The 18280-nt window shown below is 30.9% G+C and overlaps 6 protein-coding genes across 6 annotated transcripts, besides 8 other annotated features; 3 read left to right on the top strand and 3 right to left on the bottom strand.

Moving 5' to 3' along the window:
• Positions 1 to 248: 248 nt before the first annotated feature.
• TVAGG3_0213520 (uncharacterized protein) lies at positions 249 to 1520 on the top strand (the record flags this gene model as incomplete). The annotated part of the gene is made up of 1 exon (XM_001323407.1): positions 283 to 1428. One exon carries the CDS (start codon positions 283 to 285, stop codon positions 1426 to 1428), a length of 1146 nt encoding a protein of 381 aa, XP_001323442.1.
• Positions 1521 to 1687: 167 nt separating this feature from the next.
• TVAGG3_0213510 (uncharacterized protein) lies at positions 1688 to 2826 on the bottom strand (the record flags this gene model as incomplete). Its single annotated transcript, XM_001323408.1, has 1 exon — positions 1738 to 2367. One exon carries the CDS (start codon positions 2365 to 2367, stop codon positions 1738 to 1740), a length of 630 nt encoding a protein of 209 aa, XP_001323443.1.
• A 2096-nt stretch (positions 2827 to 4922) lies between these two features.
• Positions 4923 to 5118: a mobile genetic element.
• Positions 5119 to 5355: 237 nt separating this feature from the next.
• Positions 5356 to 5385: a terminal%2Cinverted (terminal inverted repeat of MuDR-3_TvMULE3 transposon ID:TVAGG3_0213490).
• Positions 5356 to 5680: a mobile genetic element.
• Positions 5681 to 6603: a mobile genetic element.
• Positions 6604 to 6607: 4 nt separating this feature from the next.
• Positions 6608 to 7433: a mobile genetic element.
• Positions 7404 to 7433: a terminal%2Cinverted (terminal inverted repeat of MuDR-3_TvMULE3 transposon ID:TVAGG3_0213470).
• Positions 7434 to 8209: 776 nt separating this feature from the next.
• On the top strand, positions 8210 to 9397 carry TVAGG3_0213460 (uncharacterized protein; the record flags this gene model as incomplete). The annotated part of the gene is made up of 1 exon (XM_001323409.1): positions 8210 to 9397. The coding sequence occupies one exon, from the start codon at positions 8210 to 8212 to the stop codon at positions 9395 to 9397; it is 1188 nt and encodes a 395-aa protein (XP_001323444.1).
• Positions 9398 to 11163: 1766 nt separating this feature from the next.
• On the bottom strand, positions 11164 to 12672 carry TVAGG3_0213450 (tweety family; the record flags this gene model as incomplete). Its single annotated transcript, XM_001323410.2, has 1 exon — positions 11207 to 12655. One exon carries the CDS (start codon positions 12653 to 12655, stop codon positions 11207 to 11209), a length of 1449 nt encoding a protein of 482 aa, XP_001323445.1.
• Positions 12673 to 13506: 834 nt separating this feature from the next.
• TVAGG3_0213440 (helicase) lies at positions 13507 to 15309 on the bottom strand (the record flags this gene model as incomplete). Its single annotated transcript, XM_001323411.2, has 1 exon — positions 13524 to 15110. One exon carries the CDS (start codon positions 15108 to 15110, stop codon positions 13524 to 13526), a length of 1587 nt encoding a protein of 528 aa, XP_001323446.1.
• A 1084-nt stretch (positions 15310 to 16393) lies between these two features.
• On the top strand, positions 16394 to 17136 carry TVAGG3_0213430 (flavodoxin-like fold family protein; the record flags this gene model as incomplete). Its single annotated transcript, XM_001323412.2, has 1 exon — positions 16404 to 17111. The coding sequence occupies one exon, from the start codon at positions 16404 to 16406 to the stop codon at positions 17109 to 17111; it is 708 nt and encodes a 235-aa protein (XP_001323447.1).
• A 63-nt stretch (positions 17137 to 17199) lies between these two features.
• Positions 17200 to 17294: a terminal%2Cinverted (terminal inverted repeat of Maverick-3 transposon ID:TVAGG3_0213230).
• Positions 17200 to 18280: part of a mobile genetic element that runs on past the window's edge.

The following is an 18280-nucleotide window of genomic DNA, read 5'->3' as shown; positions in this document are numbered from 1 at the left end:
AATATAGAAATATAAAATACTTAATGCATTTTAAAGAATTTTTGATCATTTATCTGAAGCTATCACATGAAAGCAACAAATACAAAGAGTAATCGCTATGTATTGCATAGAAAATCTATTGCAAGCCTTGGATTCCTGAAAAATAGATTTTCAATTTTAAAAAACAGGAGAAGGGAAGATTTTCAAGTTGAAAAATTATCACACATATGATAAGTATTTATTTAATCATTGTGAAATGCAATTAAAGGGTTTTGTACAACCGTTTAGAAAAATTTTCAAAGGATGAGGGGAACAAAACTCGGTGCAATCCGCAATTCTGCTGTTGAAAGCAGTAGCAAATGCTGTTTGGACGAGATGTTAATTAAAGACCTTCAGAACAAACAAGAAAAATTCGTGAAAGATCTTGGTGAGTTTGTAAAGGGTGGCCATTACATAGAAGATCTTAGCAATCAAAACATAGCGATGTCCGAAAATTTAAATCAAAGAACCTTGAAGGTCCTTTCCTTTGCAAATTCCATTGTTCGATTCGAAGATACCTTAAATGAACGTGAAGGCAATGCATTAAGATTGTTGGCTGAACCAGAAATGACATATACTAATCTTAAACCAATGGTTGAAGAACTTGAAGCAGCAAATAAAATTATGGAATCAAATCACAAAACATTACCAACAGAAGCACTTCGAAAAGAGCTTATGGAACTCAGCACACAAGTGTCTAAGCTAGAAGCTGAAAATACAATTAGAGAAATGCAAATTAAATTCAGAAATGAAAAATTACAACTTCAAAATAGATTGGAAATAAAGAAAGAGCATAACCTTATTGATGTTAAAGTTCCTCAAATCAAAGATTTAGATTACAAAACAGATTTTTCAGAAGAAGCAAAGAGATTAGAGAAAATTCAAGAGAAAATCGACCAAATTCTTGCATTAAAACAGAAGAACAATGATATTAGAAAGAAGATCGAAGAAACAAATAAACAAAAAGAGGATTTACTACAAAAATACAACGAAGAATCTTTGGCAAAACGTCAGACCATTCAGAAACATCTTGAAGAGATCAAAATGTATAATAACTACAATGCCCAAATCGATAAGCTCGTAGGTGAATTACATGAAGCTACAATCGATTCCATTTCAAATTCAGATGATGCATTCAATGCTGCTAAATTTAAGGCATATATTGATGGTGCCCAAGAAGAAATTTCTCGAGTTAACATAGAATCAGAACGTCAAAACTTAGTCGCTGAACAAGAGAAGTTAGAATCGGCAAAAAACGGCAATATTCGTACAGAACAAGATCAGCAAGCCCTTGAAGATGAAATTCTTGCTCTCGAAGCTAAGATTGATGAATCCAGAGCGAAAATTGAACGAATGGAAGCTGAAATTGAAAAATATCAGACTATTCTTGAAACAGAATCGGATAACTAATGTATTAATTCATATTTTAAACTGTAATATTATTCTTATTCTAATTTTTTTAAAATTATTTGTTATTTGTTTTTTATTATGAGACTGTCAATGCTAAAGCAACCTCTTATGTATAAATTATTAATATATACTAAAGATTTCGATTGGAAAAATAACATCTGGGATCTACTAAATACAAAATATTTAAACTTTCATGTAAAGTCAATAACTCTGATTCCCTAAGCGAGACATTTATATATACATAATGGACATAAAAGAATTTTATAGATAATTTTTTATTAAAATACAATTAAAAAGTTAGAACAGTAATTATTTGCTTTCAGCAAGATTATTAAGTACTTCAAGTAATTCATGGACAGCTTCATCCATCGCCCTTTGATTAAAATCTGGTTGAGTCATCAGCGATATCCAACCGTTTAAGGAATTCAATAAAGGAATTAATGGGGATTCTGGATTTAGGCCAACGTTTTTAATATCCCAAATCTTAAGAAGTTTAGTTAACTTTGTAATAACTGCTTGTTCTTTAATGTTTTTGGAATTGTTACCAGATGCAGATTCTTTTTGCAACTGCTGCTGTAATTTGTTGTAATCTGCTTGCAGTTGTATTAAACGAGTAATTTCAGCTGGAATTTCATCCATTGAGCTAACATTTAATACAGAAATCAATTCGCTTATAAATTCAACATTCTTTGATGTAAGTGTATTTGTTGTGTTGAGTTCTGAATCCTTGGAAGATCTAAGCTCAACAATTGCTTCTCGGTAATCCTTAATTGCTTGCTCTAAATTTAGTGCTTGATTATCCAATTCTTTGTCAAATTCGGTTCTTGCTTCAGCAATTTTTTTATTCATTGTTTCAAATGTTTGGTTGAGTTCTTTTCTCATATCTGCTTTTTCTTTTTTAATCGAATCTAGTTCCTTCTGAAGTTCATCTATTGTCATTTCTTCTAGTTTTTTCCCATGATTCTTTTCCATTTTCCCCGCGAAATTAGTAAAAATAAACGGCAATCTCACTCAGTAGAGAGAAAGGGCATTTCAAATATGGTGATATCAGCAAAAACACATAGATTTCTTCGCGACAAATGAAGCTATTTTGGTGCAAAAAATCTATAACCAGCCAGCATTTCGAAGTTTTTGAATATATTTTATTGCAATGGTCAAATTTAGGTCATGAAAATCATGATGACTCAATCTATAGTTAAAATAAAACATATGAATCATTCCATCTGGGTATATTAGTTTTATGACAAATAATTCCTAACAAAATGAATTCATTGTTTAAACATAATTATGTTCAAATCGAAGCCAAAACAAGTTTTTTTAAATGATCATCTATTCTCCCATATTGATGATTAAAAAAAAGGAATTATCCTTCAAGATGATTCCACAAATTGATGAGTGCCAAAAATTCAAGGGAATGTCAAATTAGTTCATTTTTTTAATATTTTATAAAATTTTATATTTTTTCTTTAAATTAATTTATATAATCTATAGTATTGTTGTGCTGTCAGATTGATCGGTTTATTAATTTGTTTGAATTCCCTCTTTATAAATATTTGGAAATTTTGAGTTTTTTTTTGATTAATTCTACATACAAGAATCAATATATGTTCCCATTTTCCATGTGAGACACATATTATTAGATAACTCATCAAAAGTTGTAGTTAAATTCTTCTATAATTTCAGACGTCGGATCTAGATTTTGACATGTCAAATAGTCGATCTTATTAAAATTTGTTTTCAAAATATTTCAATGAGATTTTTATGACCTTAAATTTGTTGATAGATATGGTGTTAATCAAGATTTTAAACTTTTAAAATTCAACAATTATTTTTTCTTTGATCACTCAAAAATCTCTGAAAGGATTTTCAAAAAGTAAGGGATCATTTCCCAAACCTTTAATTTGATGCTAACAATTATTCACCATTTTACCAAATTAAAACTAAGGACATCCAAAATCGATGAAGATATATGGAACATGTACTTTCCAAATTCAATATTAAGAAATAAAATCAAATCCTGCAAAAATTGTAAAATATCACCAGGAAAAGGTCAATATTACTTAGAAGAATGCATTTTTTACAATAATAATAACCAAATCATCAACTTTGATACAGTTTCAAACACATTATTTCTACATAATCACTGTTCTTTTAGTTATTGCATTGCATTATCATATGCTGCTTGCATTTACTATAAAGGAAGAAGTAGTTCAATTGTTCAAAGACAATTTTGTTGTACAAAATGCCAAAGCCAAGATAAATATGGAGTACAATTTTCATATACAGAAGTTGACACATGTAACTTTATTATTGAAAGTTCCCTTTTTGATGTAGGTAATGAAAGTATTGGTACATCTGGTTGCATCACAAAAAATGATAATATAGTTGTTTCATCAACAAACTTTTCATCATGCAAAACACCCGATAATGCTGTTGGACATTATATATACGCAAATCTTAATCATGCAACAAAATTCAACTTTTCTACTGTTGTTAATAATTTGGCAACAAGTATATATGGTAAAATTTTATAGATAACAAAATACTAGATGGATATGGAATTTTACGTCATTGGAAAAATTCATTTTCCGTGAAAAGGTGTTCTTTCATTCACAACACTGTTACTATTGACACATATTTGATATATCATTGGTATGGTAATTTTATAGTTGATAGTTGTTACATCGACAATTCAACAAGTAAAACATTTAATACATACATCGTCCCAAAAAATTCAAGGAAATTATTTACTAACAATCTGATAGGTTTTTCGGCATATATTTGCCAAGCAAATTTAACAATTATCAATAACAGTACTGAAATCAAATTGATAAATCAAACCGAAATGATTAATTACATTTCGCACAAATTCCCACGACGCCATTAATCATATTTAAACTCATAAGACCACAAAAGAAAACTATGGTTCAAAACGTTTGGATGAGATGAAAGCAATTTTTTGGGGAATTCTCGGTCCTCACCAAGTATTATTTGAGTCATCTCTCAATAGATATTTGCCAAGCAGAATTCGGCAAATAAGAATGAGTTCATTATTGCTCTCACAAATTCCTGCTCCGCCATTGATAAAATTTGTTACACAATATTCAATTAGCTTTTTTAACATCAGATACTAATTGATGATGCAACTTTACTTGTCAAAATTTCCATCAAAAGATAGAATTAAACAATGCAACAGTCATAGATGCTTTTGAGCTCCCTACCTATCGGCATAAAGAAACTATGATTCGAACACGATAGTGTTGTCAATAACACCATAAAAACCTTTAGCTTGAACATACAACACATTAAGATGTCTGATGCATTGTCTCAAAACTTTGAAAAGTATATAGATTTTTATTTTCTTCACTTACTTAAGTTGAAAAGTGTTATATATGTGAATTTATTGGGCGCTATCTAAAAAAAGCAAGTATCGGATAACTATTAGACTAAAGGCTAGATAATGATAATATTAATATATGCCAGAAAGTAATGTCTTAAGGGCGCACTTATCACTATCTGACATACTCTTAATTTTTTTGACAATCATTCTTTTTATCTAAATTTTCTAAGGTAAAAAGTTAATTATTTAGTTAGAGAAAAAGTTGTTTTAAATCACTACCTAGTACCTTATATTATTGTTATACTTTTTTTGAAATAACAATAAAGACATATTGATATTATGCGGGCATGAGGGACTTAAAAATATTTTTTTTTCATATGAAAGAATTAATATTTTTATGAATAAACCTAAACATAGTATACATCATATCTTGTCTTTTCAATGGGTAATTAAAGTACATTTTTGAAAACTATGATATTCAAACATTAAGAGTATAGATCATTGATAAAGATTCTCACCATATGGTTAAGTATAATGATACTCATATTCTGTCCATAAAAAATTTAATTTTTATGAGCTTTTCGGAGGAGTAGGAGTAATTTTAGCTAAAAGTGACACACCCGTGAAGGGTGTGATTACCGATCGGTAATTTCGACAGTTTAGAATTTAAAATTTTTTATGGAACTGTTGCGAGTTTCATAAAGAATTTAAGGAATATAAGCAAAGATTTGAATCAAAATCTTAGACCTAAGCCGCTCGATTCGCTCGCGGCTTCCGCGAATTACAGATCAGCAAAGATTTGAATCAAAATTTTCGAACTAAGCCGATCGCTTCGCTCGCGGCTTTCTTTATTATTTTAAATTTGCATATTTCCATCAAAAGTTCATAAGGTAAAAAATTTCGTTTATATTAAAAGGTAACTAAACTCCTTTCGCCGATCCGATTTGCTCCATATTTAAAATATAGCTTGCATATGTAGAAGAAAAGCTAATTTTGAAGTACGCCCGAAATCCACCAACAGGATTTCGAGCTACTAAAAAGGTACTTTTAAATGTGATTTTTTTTATAAAAAATTAAATTTATTTTAAGATCAGACTAAAAACTAATTTTATGGAAAATCTATATCGACAAATTTATTACTTATTGGGTATATAGATTTTTTGATTATGGCGATTATGTCTGATATGCTTCCAATAAGCCAAAACACATTTCATACTGATTTCTATAAAAGGTATCTTTATTATAGAAGTGTAAGCTATATCTGTTTGTTTTTTTATTATAACAAATTCAAAATTCTCTTATAAGGACTAGATGAAATCTGTATTATTAAATCATTAGCTAAATGAAGGTTCAAATAGAAAGTAAATATCAATTTATATGATACTGAAACCAAATAGTTCTTTTAATAAAAGATAACACGCTGAAAATTATTGAGTATTTGCAAATCTCAAAAATCTATTGGTGAATTTGGCTCAACTTTTAAAATTATAACATCCATATCAAATCATAAAAGCAGACAAAAATTAAAGCCAAACCTATCGGCCAATTTTTTTTTGATATTTTGATTTTTGAGGTATACTTTTAAAAGTGGATTTAAAGCACTTATGAAAAAACATTAACTTCTGTCGTTATGATTATTGATTTAGACAATAATGATTTTAATCTTTGATTATCAAAACACTAAAGTCATCTTTTTAACATTTGCTTGGTAGCATTAACTCAAGTCTAAAGTACTATTTTATGTGGCACTCTTAGAATTTTTGTATTCATTGTACACGCTGAAATAGTACCATTAAAGTTATGGCGGACTTTCAAAAAATAGTTTGGTCACCTTTTTATATTAAATCTTCATTATCAAAATAATATTAAATAATAATATAATATAATTTATAAACAACTATTATTTAATAAAGTTTAATTGCCAAGGTTCATCTAATTTTTTGAATTTTATTTATCATGTATATATCTAATGAAGATTATATATGTAGAAGATAAGTACCTTAATATGTACGTAAATTTTAATGAAATTTATACAACATTATAAAAATTTATGAATAAAAACTTGATATAAAATAACATTTTTATTTTTACTAAGAAAAAAAAGGTTTTTGATAATAAATTTATTTTATTTCGAAAAAGTAGCAATAATCGTAAAAGGGTATTGATAGGCTTGCTAAAGTAACTAATTTTAGCTGTCAAATACTTTTGTATTTTGAAGTAAATTAGTATAAATTTGTTTTTACTTTTATTTCGAAAAAGTAACAATAATCGTAAAAGGGTATTGATAGGCTTGCTAAAGTAACTAATTTTAGCTGTCAAATACTTTTGTATTTTGAAGTAAATTAGTATAAATTTGTTTTTACTTTTATTTCGAAAAAGTAACAATAATCGTAAAAGGGTATTGATAGGCTTGCTAAAGTAACTAATTTTAGCTGTCAAATACTTTTGTATTTTGAAGTAAATTAGTATAAATTTGATATTATTTTAACTCCCTTTGAAAACCTCAATTTTCCATACAGAGGGAACGGGAATAGCATCCAATATTCCCTGAGAATGGTTGCGCATTCTCAGTTCCCTCTATATTTCGAACGAAGCTCTCATCGGTCTTTTTTTTAATACTAAACGTTTTTTTTCCTGTCACTTTTAGCTAAAATTTGGGTTTGCCCTTTTCGGAGTTATTCTTTTCCTGACCATCAAAATATTCATACTATATTAAATTTCCACATCTCAACTCTAAAATTACGAATTTATATCGATGCCAAAAGACCGTTGGTAAGAAATAATATATTTTATGCATTGATTTCGTAAATTCTGTTGGAAGTATAATAGTAGTTCATTACTCGATTTGATAATTAATATTCTTTCAATGATTCATATTTTGAAAAGACTTAATTTTTGTAATACCCGCAATATTTTTTAATATTTATACCAAACATCTTGGCTACTAGTTATCATTAATAATTAATTCTGATGAATTTAAAAAATTGAATATGATTATCATTCAGTAAATACTTTTTGAAATATTTTAAAGCCTATATTTTGAATGCATCTCAAAATTTGAATGGCAGCAAAGTTTGTAGACCTCTCAAATAATTCATTATGTTCCTTAGCTTCTTTTTATCTTTATCCAGCTCTTTAGAAATCTCAAGCACAGGATATTACTCAGCATTCATTTCAATGGAGGGTGTTACATTTGATTTTAAGCTTGCAGGCCGCGAAGACTCAAATTATTATATTATTTTCTGTTCAAAAGAATATCTCAGATTGAATGCGTCACCAATAAATGAATACATATATACATTCAAAGAATTGCAGGAATCATATATAGCAAGGAGTTCTAATAGTATGGATTTTTCGTTTGGCATTTTCCTAATTCCAAGTACTTATAATTCTCTAGAATAGTGGATTAATGCAAAATCAGGCACGTATTCCATATCAGGTATGGCACCAATGAACATGAATCGTTATTTAGTTATTATCTCTACAACACAAATCACTCTTGAAATTTCATCATCTAATGACAATAACCAAAAAAGATATAGTTCAGATGGTGGTATCCCAACTGAAACTCCAAGTACAGATCCAATAGAATCTCATATATTTTTATTAGAATATAAGCATGCTCAAATGTCACAGGCTGCCACAACATATACCGTAACAAATAATGATCAAGATGATTTAATCGAGGCTAAGTTATTTGATTATACAGCATTCCCATCAAATTTTCAAACTCCAATTAAAGTTCAAAATAATTTAGCATCAGAAAAGGTTACTTTAGACAAGGAACTGAAATATGGATTTAATGACAAGAATTTTGTTAACATGACAACATATTACTGGGTTCCTAAAGGTACAACATTCTTTTTATTTGACTCTGACACAATAGCAGTTTTGGCCGTGACAAATGGACACAAATTAGAAGTTGGTGGAAGAATAGGTATCAATGTTATAGAATTTGCAGATCATGGATTTTTGAATTTTACAATAATTTCCGCTGAATCAAATGCAGAACAAAGAATTTTCCCTTGTAGCTTCTTTGCTTACAATTATTCATCAGACGGGTGTGATAAAAATGTTATCATTTCGGGAACAAACAATTATTGGGTTGAAACAGGTAAATATTATAGATATTGCACATTGTTGATCATGAAAAATGGATCAATTGAAATCACCCCAGAAAATGTACGTTTTAATTCACTCCGAGATAATGGACTACTTTACAACAACGACTATGAAGAAAAAATAACTGCCTATCAGGAATTATCCGTGTATTACACTCCAATTGCAAAGGAAGAAGGTGGGATGAATTTCAAAATTGATGCAAAATTAGTTGACTATCCATTAATTATTGATAGCGAATCACAGCGTCATTATTACAAGATTTCAGAATCATCAAGCGAGAGAATGGATAGAGGAGAACCTATCGGAAAAGTTGGTGGAAAGGGATTTCCACCATATTTAATTGCTATTATTGTTGTCATAGTTGTTATTGTTATTATTTCTATTGTTTTTGCAATTATGTGCATCTTTTGTCATGCATCATTATGCTGCTGTTCAAAATCTTCTTCAAAAAGCCAAAACGAAGAAAATGCTAGTGATTTTAAATCAGCTCAGGATGATGCACCATAAATTGAACTTTTTAATTAAGAGAGTTCTTTCTACAAAGATTCGTATAGTATGAGATTAATTTATCCTAATTAAAAATTAATTCATTAATTTTTTATTTATCAGTTTAATGATAACAATACATGAATATGAGCCATTAACTCATAATTCTAATCCATCAAAATTATAATTAACATCAAAAAAGGTGGTATATTGGTGCCAATTTATTTAATTATTTGTAAAGTAGCCCAAGAGTAACATGAGTTTACCTCATATTTACATTCCTATATCCAATTCTGGTTTATTTAGTCAAAAAACAATCATCAAAGCATACTGCTCCCATAATATAAATAAATATTTCAATGCTACAAGCATATTTGCATTCTTTGTGGTTTTGATAAAAGTGAAACTTCCCTTTTTTACATATCGTCTTTTTTGACAATTGGAAAATTTTGGGAGAAAGCCATCTGATGAAGATGACGATCCCTGGAATAGTTATTTTCCAATTCAGTTTACAGGAAATCCAATCAAAAATCGTCAGAACTGCAATCTAGAGACCAACAATCACCAGTATTTCTTAGATGAGTGCAATTTTTTTGATGATAATAACCGAGTTATCTACTTTTACCCAATTGAAAACTCTTTATTCCTACATAATCGGTGTTCTTTTAGTCATTGCACTTCAACAGAATCTGGAAGTTGCATTTACTACAAAATTGGCAAGAATAGTTCAATTGTTCAACGAAAATTCTGTTGTACAAAATGCCAAAGCTCAAAAAGTGGCCAATTTTCATATACAGAAGTTGGCACAGATAACTTAAACTTTGTTATTGAAAGTTCCCTTTTCGATGTAGGAAATGAAAGTGTTGGTAGTTTTACATTTTATACAATGAGTGATAATATCGTAGTTTCATCAACAAATTTCTCATCATGTAAAGCTACTTCATATTCTGTTGGATGGTTTAAATGTGATTCACGTAAATACACAACAACATTTAATTATTCAACTGTTGTTAATAATTTAGCAACAGATAGTGAAGGTCAAATGATAAATATTCACTATTACGCTTTGATTGATTCATGTAATATTATAAATAATACCATAACAAAATCAACATATGGAATTATTTACCATTATCAAAATTCTCTTACTGTAAAAAGTTGTTCTTTTATTAACAACACTGGTCCTGAAGGTTCATATTTGATATTTAACAATGATCAATTAACAGTTGATAGTTGTTACATTGACAATTCGATTTCAACAACATTTTATAGAAATGTAAAACCTACTAATCCAAGAGAACTATTTACTAACAAATTGATTCATTTTTCAACTGATATTTGCCAAGCAGAATTTGCAATTATCAATAAAAGTATTTCTTATGTTAATAAACTTTCTCTTTTTTTACAAACTTTAGTAAACATTTCTAACTCTTCATAATCATAAGAAACCAAACTTTTTTGAATTTTTTTTAGTGTGAAGCTCTTTTCTGTCTCTTCGTCGTCCGCAAAATATTAAAATGAGTTGAGCTTCACTAAAATTATCTTAACATTTTGAAATAGATTAGAGAATAGTAGATAATTATGATCTTAACACATGATAGTGTGAACTTTTAGTTTCGAATTTTTTTGATTAAATCAATTTTTTTCCAAAAAGAGCATCACCCTTTGCTATAAATTCATCAAAATCACCAAAATATTATAATTTTTAGCTTTTTTTTCTTAAGATTCCGAAAAATTATTTCATATGTTTCAAATTTAAGGTATAAATATTATTATCAAATTCAAGATGGAAAAAAATAAATTCTTTAGATATAAAATTATAAAAAACACTTATTCTGTTCTCTTTGGTCTTGCAGAACGGCCAGCAAAGCCATTGTTGCCATCGAACTTCATCATACCTGATGTCTGAGCCCACTTGAACTTGAGAATTGAGCCAATTCCTGTGGAACAGATGAAGATGAGGAATAATGAGGCAACGCACTGGGAAAGAGTAAGCATTTGGAAGTTGTACTGTGAGTATTTGCAGAGAAGGAACTTGTTTTCGTTGTAACTGACCTTTGCGCTGTTACAATTATTTAATTCTTTGACATTCAATGCAAGATCGCGTTTTTCGAGTGCTTCATCACGAGCTGTCTTTGCTTCTGGACATGATGTTGGATTATACTTATCATCGTTGATGTTTTCTATTGATGGCTCAACATCAAATTGTATTCCACAATTTTTGGCCTTTTGGATGAAAGTTTGGACTTTCTGTAGGGCGGGTATGTAATATCCTTGATGAACAAATTGGAAAACGGGTGAATTAATGCATTGGAAGAAATATTGTAATCTTAATGGGATAAATTTGTTTTTGGTGGGTGTTATATATGGAGGAATCTCATAACAAAAGTCATCCAATGATTTTCCGATGGAAAAGTGGAAGGCAAACGATGCCCAGATGAATGGGAATAAAATGATCGACATAATGACCATAATCCAGACTGGCCATGCGCGGTAGATTGATCCTGCTGCAATACCGAACGTGCAGGCAATTGTACATGATCCTAAAGCGAGAATAACAACAAGCATACGAATTCCTTCTAAAGCTTTCATATTTGACCTGTGACTTTCACTTCTAGTTTGATAGTAATTGAGTGTGTATTGCAAATCTGCCTTGCAAGTTTCATAATCCCAATATTCGAGTGGAACTGACCAATTTTTTTTCAATTTCTCAACTATTGGCTTGAAAATATTGATCATATCTGTTGAGTAGTTATCCATTCTTTCCGCAAGCAAGCTGACGGAGTTGTTGACGTCGAAATTGACAAAGAAAGAATAAATGAGTAAAAATTCAAGAATAAAAGCGAAAATAAGTAGGCATCCGCGGGAAGAATCGATTTGGTACTGTGAATAACCTTCTCTTGGCAAAGATTTACCACCACATCTGTTGCAGCAGAATTTGCAAGACAAAACAATAAGGAATATAAATGTGAAGAGCAAGCCGACAGCAGCGCAAAGTATGATATTGACGAGATTTGATTCAATGTAGTCGCTATTTTCTAAATCAAACGGCGCTGATACCATCATTTTGAATTGGAGATTGCCACGTGGAACAAGTCTGTAAAGCTCACTAATTACTTTTGTAATAGCGTTAGGTTTTGGAATTTGCCAAACTTTTCCTTGATAATCTTTGTAAGTATCTGTTAGAGGGTTTTTAGCGTATCCTTCATAGACTAGATATGATCCAATGAAGGCGAAAAGCAATATAAATAAGGAGTTAGTCATACTTCTTGTTTTCATTGAATTAAATTTTTTTTTCTTTCTCTCTTTCTCTATTTGGGTTTTTCAGAAGAAAAAAATTTTTTTTTTCAATAAAATAATTTCCCATATTCTGTGTATTTAATATAAAGGTATCTAAAATTAAATTGAATCCATTGAAAAATCTTATTTTGAATCAAAGTTTTTAGTGCATAAAAATGTTCATATACTAATTATTACCGGAAATAAAATATCGTTTTAATTTCAAATAATTGACTCGGATAAATTATGAGGTGATTCATTAAGTGATTTGCATTTGAAAGTGCAAATCACAGTCAAATCAAAATCTAATTTGTCTGTCTCAAAAAATGCCATCGACTTTTTTTCAAAATTGGATTATGAAGATAGCTATTGAGGTACAAATATTATTTATATAATACGTATAATGTGAGTATAGCTATACTAGAGATGAACGTATAAAACTGATATCAAATGAAATATCCTTTTGATTGATCTAATGAATATCAGTGTATTGATGAAGTTGTAAGCTATCACTCAAGGAAATTAATGATTTATTCTCTCTACAGTCATTAAGATCCTTAATATAGAAGAAAATATTTTACTCATTCTCACAAACATTATGTCCAATTCAATTTTTAGAATGAGATCTTAGAAGCATTTTGGTACGAGTGAGCAATGGGGAGTTAAGCCATGAAAATTTGTATGTTATTTTTTGTTTTTAAGAATTATACACAGAATGTTCAAAGTATGGCATCTAGAGAAATTTTCATTTCATATGTACATGTATTCCTGAAAAAAAAATATTTTATATGAAATTTTATTAAAAAAAAGTCTGAAAAGTAGTTTTGAATATCAAAGTTATATAAATGTATTCAATTATTTATTAAATTTATTCGGCAACTGGTGCATCAGCAGCTTCATCGACTGGTTGTTCTGCTTCAGCAGCAGGTTCTTCAGGCTGTTCTTCGATTGCGTTAGCTAGTGCTTTGACATCATTATCAGTCATATCCTTTGTCGCATTCTTTACATCTTGAGGATCGATCTCATGACGGAATTCGAAGTTATCGATCTGCTCCTTCTTGATCTCGTAGAATGGGGCGGAAAGCATTCTGGAAATAAGGCAAATTGACTTGAAGTCTCTGTCGCTTGTTACGAATGTAAATGCGCAGCCCTTCTTACCGAATCTGCCTGCTCTGCCTGCGCGGTGTACGTAAGAGTCGACATCTGTAAATCTTCTGATAACTTCGCGTTGGTTGACTTTTCTGCGGATTACTTCTGGGACCGGGAGATCGATGTTGAAGATGTGGGTGGCGGATGGGATATCGATACCACGACCGAAAATGTTGACTGTGACAAGGAATTTGACCTTTCCTTCCTTGAAATCCTTAAGGTTCTGGTCACGCTGGGAAGAAGAAAGGTCGGCTGTCAATACTGTAGCAGTAAAGCCGTTCTGGATGAGAAGATTCTTGTATTTCTCTGTATCGACCTTTCTTGAAACGAAAATGAAGGCTGAGGAGATCTGGATGCTTCTCAAAGCCTTGATGAGTAAGTCATCGACTTCGCTTCTGTCGCAACATGTGAAAACGTTGTTGATAAGGCCAATTTGGTCCTTACGCTGAATTGTGATTGGAATAAGGTCGCGGCTGATATAGTGTTCGAGGTGGATCTTTACCTGCTTTGGATATGTGGCGGAGAAGAAAGCAACTTGGGATGTGTCTGGAATGTTGTTTATAATCCTCTGGGCGTAGTGCTTGTGCTGCTCGGAGTTGAAGATATTATCGGCTTCATCGAAAACGCAAATCTTGACAGATCTGAGTGTATCACGTGGTAATTTCGAGATTTGGCTTGGAGTACCGATAATTACTTGGGCACTCTTTTCTTCCCTTGCTTCCTCTTGTCCTTCCTTGGAAACTTCTTGTCCTTCCTTGGAAACTTCTTGTCCTTCCTTGGATTCTTCTTGTCCTTCCTTGGATTCTTCTGTACGCATTAATTCTAGGATTGTAACACGATTGAGAGCGGAAACATCCATCATCCAATCGTAGGCTTGCTGGATAAGTTCGCGTGTTGGGCAAACACAGATTGCCTGAATATTAGGATTTTCAAGATCGACACGAAGATACATTGGGAGGATAAACGCGAGTGTTTTGCCTTCACCTGTAGATGCTTGAGCGAGGATACTCTTTGGTGGATTTTCTAAGAGGTACGGAATTGCTCTTGTTTGAATATATGATGGATGCTGAATATTTCCTTTCATGTAGATAGACTGAATAGCATCGATCTTGTGTTTATATGAATCGTCAATGAGATCTTCGAATGAAGTGCATTTGGGATTGATGTAAATTGAATCCTCATTTTCCAGGTCAGCGTCTGCATTGAGGGCTGACATATCGTATTCCTTGATTTGAACTTCTGGTAATGGTCTGGGACTGCGTGCGCCTCTGCCACGGCCTCCTCTTCCACGTCCACGGGAACTCATAAATGACAAAACCGCCGTTAAAGATTTCTTTTATTCACATTTTTCGCTTTTGTCTAGACAAAGGTGAGATAAAAATGGAAAATTCTGACTAGGTTGTTAGATGAAAGATCATTATTAATATATAAGAAATGGATTTCTATTGTTATTTCACAATGGCCAGACGAGAAAAGTGACAATATCATTGTCTTGTGATAGTTTGATATTGTTTAAATATAGCTTATCTTGTATATTAAGAAAATATATCTAGATGCTACAGTTAGACATTTTTACAATTTGTCGAATAATGTTCTTCTGATTTGATACATCCAGACTATCTCATTCGATATAACATACTAAAGCATTTGTAATACATCAACTCTGCAAGCTTATCTTGAATAAGAAATCAAATTCTTAGTTATCTAGTCGCTTACAAACTTTCACCTTTGAAGTGTATATATTACATTTATTTCTATTTGATCTGTTTATATTTTGATCAGCGTTGTCTTAGTATTCAAACTCATATTTTTATGACAAGAGATATTCATTCTTGAAACATACTCAATGTATAATCATACGAATAATGAAATTCAAACTCAGATTTGTTATTTTCAATTTTTGATTGTGTGGACCTTATATTGCCATTTTTCTATAGTGAAATTTTTCATATCAATAATTTGATCATATTAAATGATCCTCGTGAAATTAAATTGTATAATTATAGATATTAGATCTTATTTTGTAAGAAATAGTAAGAATATGCAGATATTTGTCTTATTTGACTTCCTATAAATAATAGACAATATTATATCGCTTGGTTGCTTAACTAATTCTAAATTCTTCAAATCATAAGATATTCATCAAAGTTCTAGCTACATCACTATAGATAACACAAGATATAAGCAACATAGTCCAATAATATATTAATTATATGCTTCATCTAATGATATTGACATTGCAAAATCATATTATCTACATTATTTCAATGGTTATTCGATACAAATAAGTGTTAAACATGTTTCCAAGTCCGTATCTTCAATCGCTTGACTTGAACAAACATGAAATATCACGGTCATGGGTTTCAATGGTGTTCATTGAAAATATTGAATGCTTTACAATAAAATTTTGTTACAAGACGTAAAAAACTAAATTGTCAATATAAATATGTCATCATTCTATCAGATGATTCTAAATTTTAAAAAACGAACTCACAGGTGCCTGTTGCAAAATTTTTTTTGAGAGATGTCAGAAAAATTCAAGATTCATTCAATTTTTCAATGAGCAATATTTTTTCAAAGAAAGTTTTCACTTTTAACAATGCGCGTTCTTTTCCTTGTCGCACACGTTGACCCAACACACAAAGCCACAGCATTCAGATTCGCTGATTCAGCTAAGAAAGCCTTAGAAGAGGCAGGACACGAAGTTAGATACGTAAATTTAGTTGAATCTGGTTTTGACAGAACACTTACAACAAAGGACTTCAAGAAGGTTCCAGAAGGCCAATTCAATATCTTTGCTCTTACAGGCCAAGAAAACTTAGTCGATGAAGTTAAGGTTCAGCAAGAAAACCTCAAATGGGCAACACATGTTGTCATCTTCACACCAATGTGGTATGGCAGATTTCCATCCTGCGTTTACGCATACACAGAGAGAGTTCTCAACGTTCCATTCACCTGGGACTTTGAACATATGCTCGAGAAGGGCTATCTTGCCGGCAAGAAGGTCACATCTATCATTTCTACAGGCAGTGCACCAATGTTCTTTGATCCAAAGCAAGGAAATGGCCTTGATGCCTACGCATGGAGCGCTCTTTACGCTTTCAACTATTCTGGCTTTACAATTCTTAGATCTATTGGTATCCATGGTGCTAATTCTCCAAAGAGAATTGAACAACAGCCAGAACTTCAGAAGAAACTCAACCAACAACTTCTTAATCTTGACAACTGGAAAGTAATCACAGATAAGAAGATGGGACCACTTGCTACATTAGATCAAATCACAGAACCAGAAAACCTTATTCAATAAAATTTTTTCTTTTCTTTTGTTTCTAATTTCAACGTTATTGATTCATATTTAATATTTACTATAGCCAAATTAATATAAGTTTATGAGTAAAAAAAAAAAAAAAAAAAAAGGGAGTGGGGCTTCCAGGCACTTCGTGCCTTCTAGCCCTGATGTTGATGTTTAGTATAAATGAAGTTTTTATTCGGAGGACTCTTCTTCTTCCTCCATTGCTTCTGGGAAGAAGCCTTCTTCTGGGTCGAAAACATTATATAATGTGTCGCTTTTCACAAATTATATATGTTTTCATGTTTTGTCACTTTTCTGTCACTTTTCAGGTAAAAACATTTTTATTATTATATATAAATGAATTTTACAAAACCACCGTTACCGTTCTTTGGAAATAAGAGTAAATGTAAAGATATTATATTGAGAGAACTTAAGAAACTACCGAATGGTCTAACATTTGTAGATTTGTTCGGTGGAAGTTTCTATATATCCCATTTGTGCCATACAATATTCCCAGACTCAAAGATTATATGCAATGACTTCGACAACTATATGGACCGTCTCAAACATATTCCAGACACAAACAATATATTGAAAGAGTTAAAAGAAAAGATACCTATAGGTAAGATGGAACGTATACCATTAGATAAGAAAAATATTGTGAGAGAGGTTTTGAAAAAAGCAGAATATATAGACTGGGATAGTATATCTGCTAGACTATTATATAGTGGTTCTATAAGAGTTCATGACATTGAAACACTTATGTCAAAAGTTTTATATCTTAACTATACAAATGTTTTCAAAGAGGACATAGATAAATATATTGAGAGTATAGAGTTTGTGAGATGTCATTGGACAGATTTGTATGAAAAATATAAAGACAAGGAAAATGTTTTCTTTATAGTGGACCCGCCGTTCTATAACACATGGGATTTTCAATACCAAGTAGACTGGACTTTGAGAGACTCTTTAGAAACTTTAGACGTTTTACATAACCATCCATGCTTTTACTTTACATCCGATAAAAGTGGTTTGGAAACCGTTATGAGATGGTTAGAGGACATACATGACTATGAGTTTATATATGACAAGATAGAATATGAGAGAGGTCCTATAAACTGGAGAAAGTGTCATAACAAAGAAATTTTATTAGTAAGTAAATGTGGTTTGAAATAGGACTACTT

This window comes from Trichomonas vaginalis, chromosome IV, assembly GCF_026262505.1.
Source record: "Trichomonas vaginalis G3 chromosome IV, whole genome shotgun sequence".
In the NCBI taxonomy this organism is placed as follows: domain Eukaryota; phylum Parabasalia; order Trichomonadida; family Trichomonadidae; genus Trichomonas; species Trichomonas vaginalis.
Note: the sequence above shows the minus strand (reverse complement) of the source record. Positions and strands in the feature narration are given on the sequence as shown.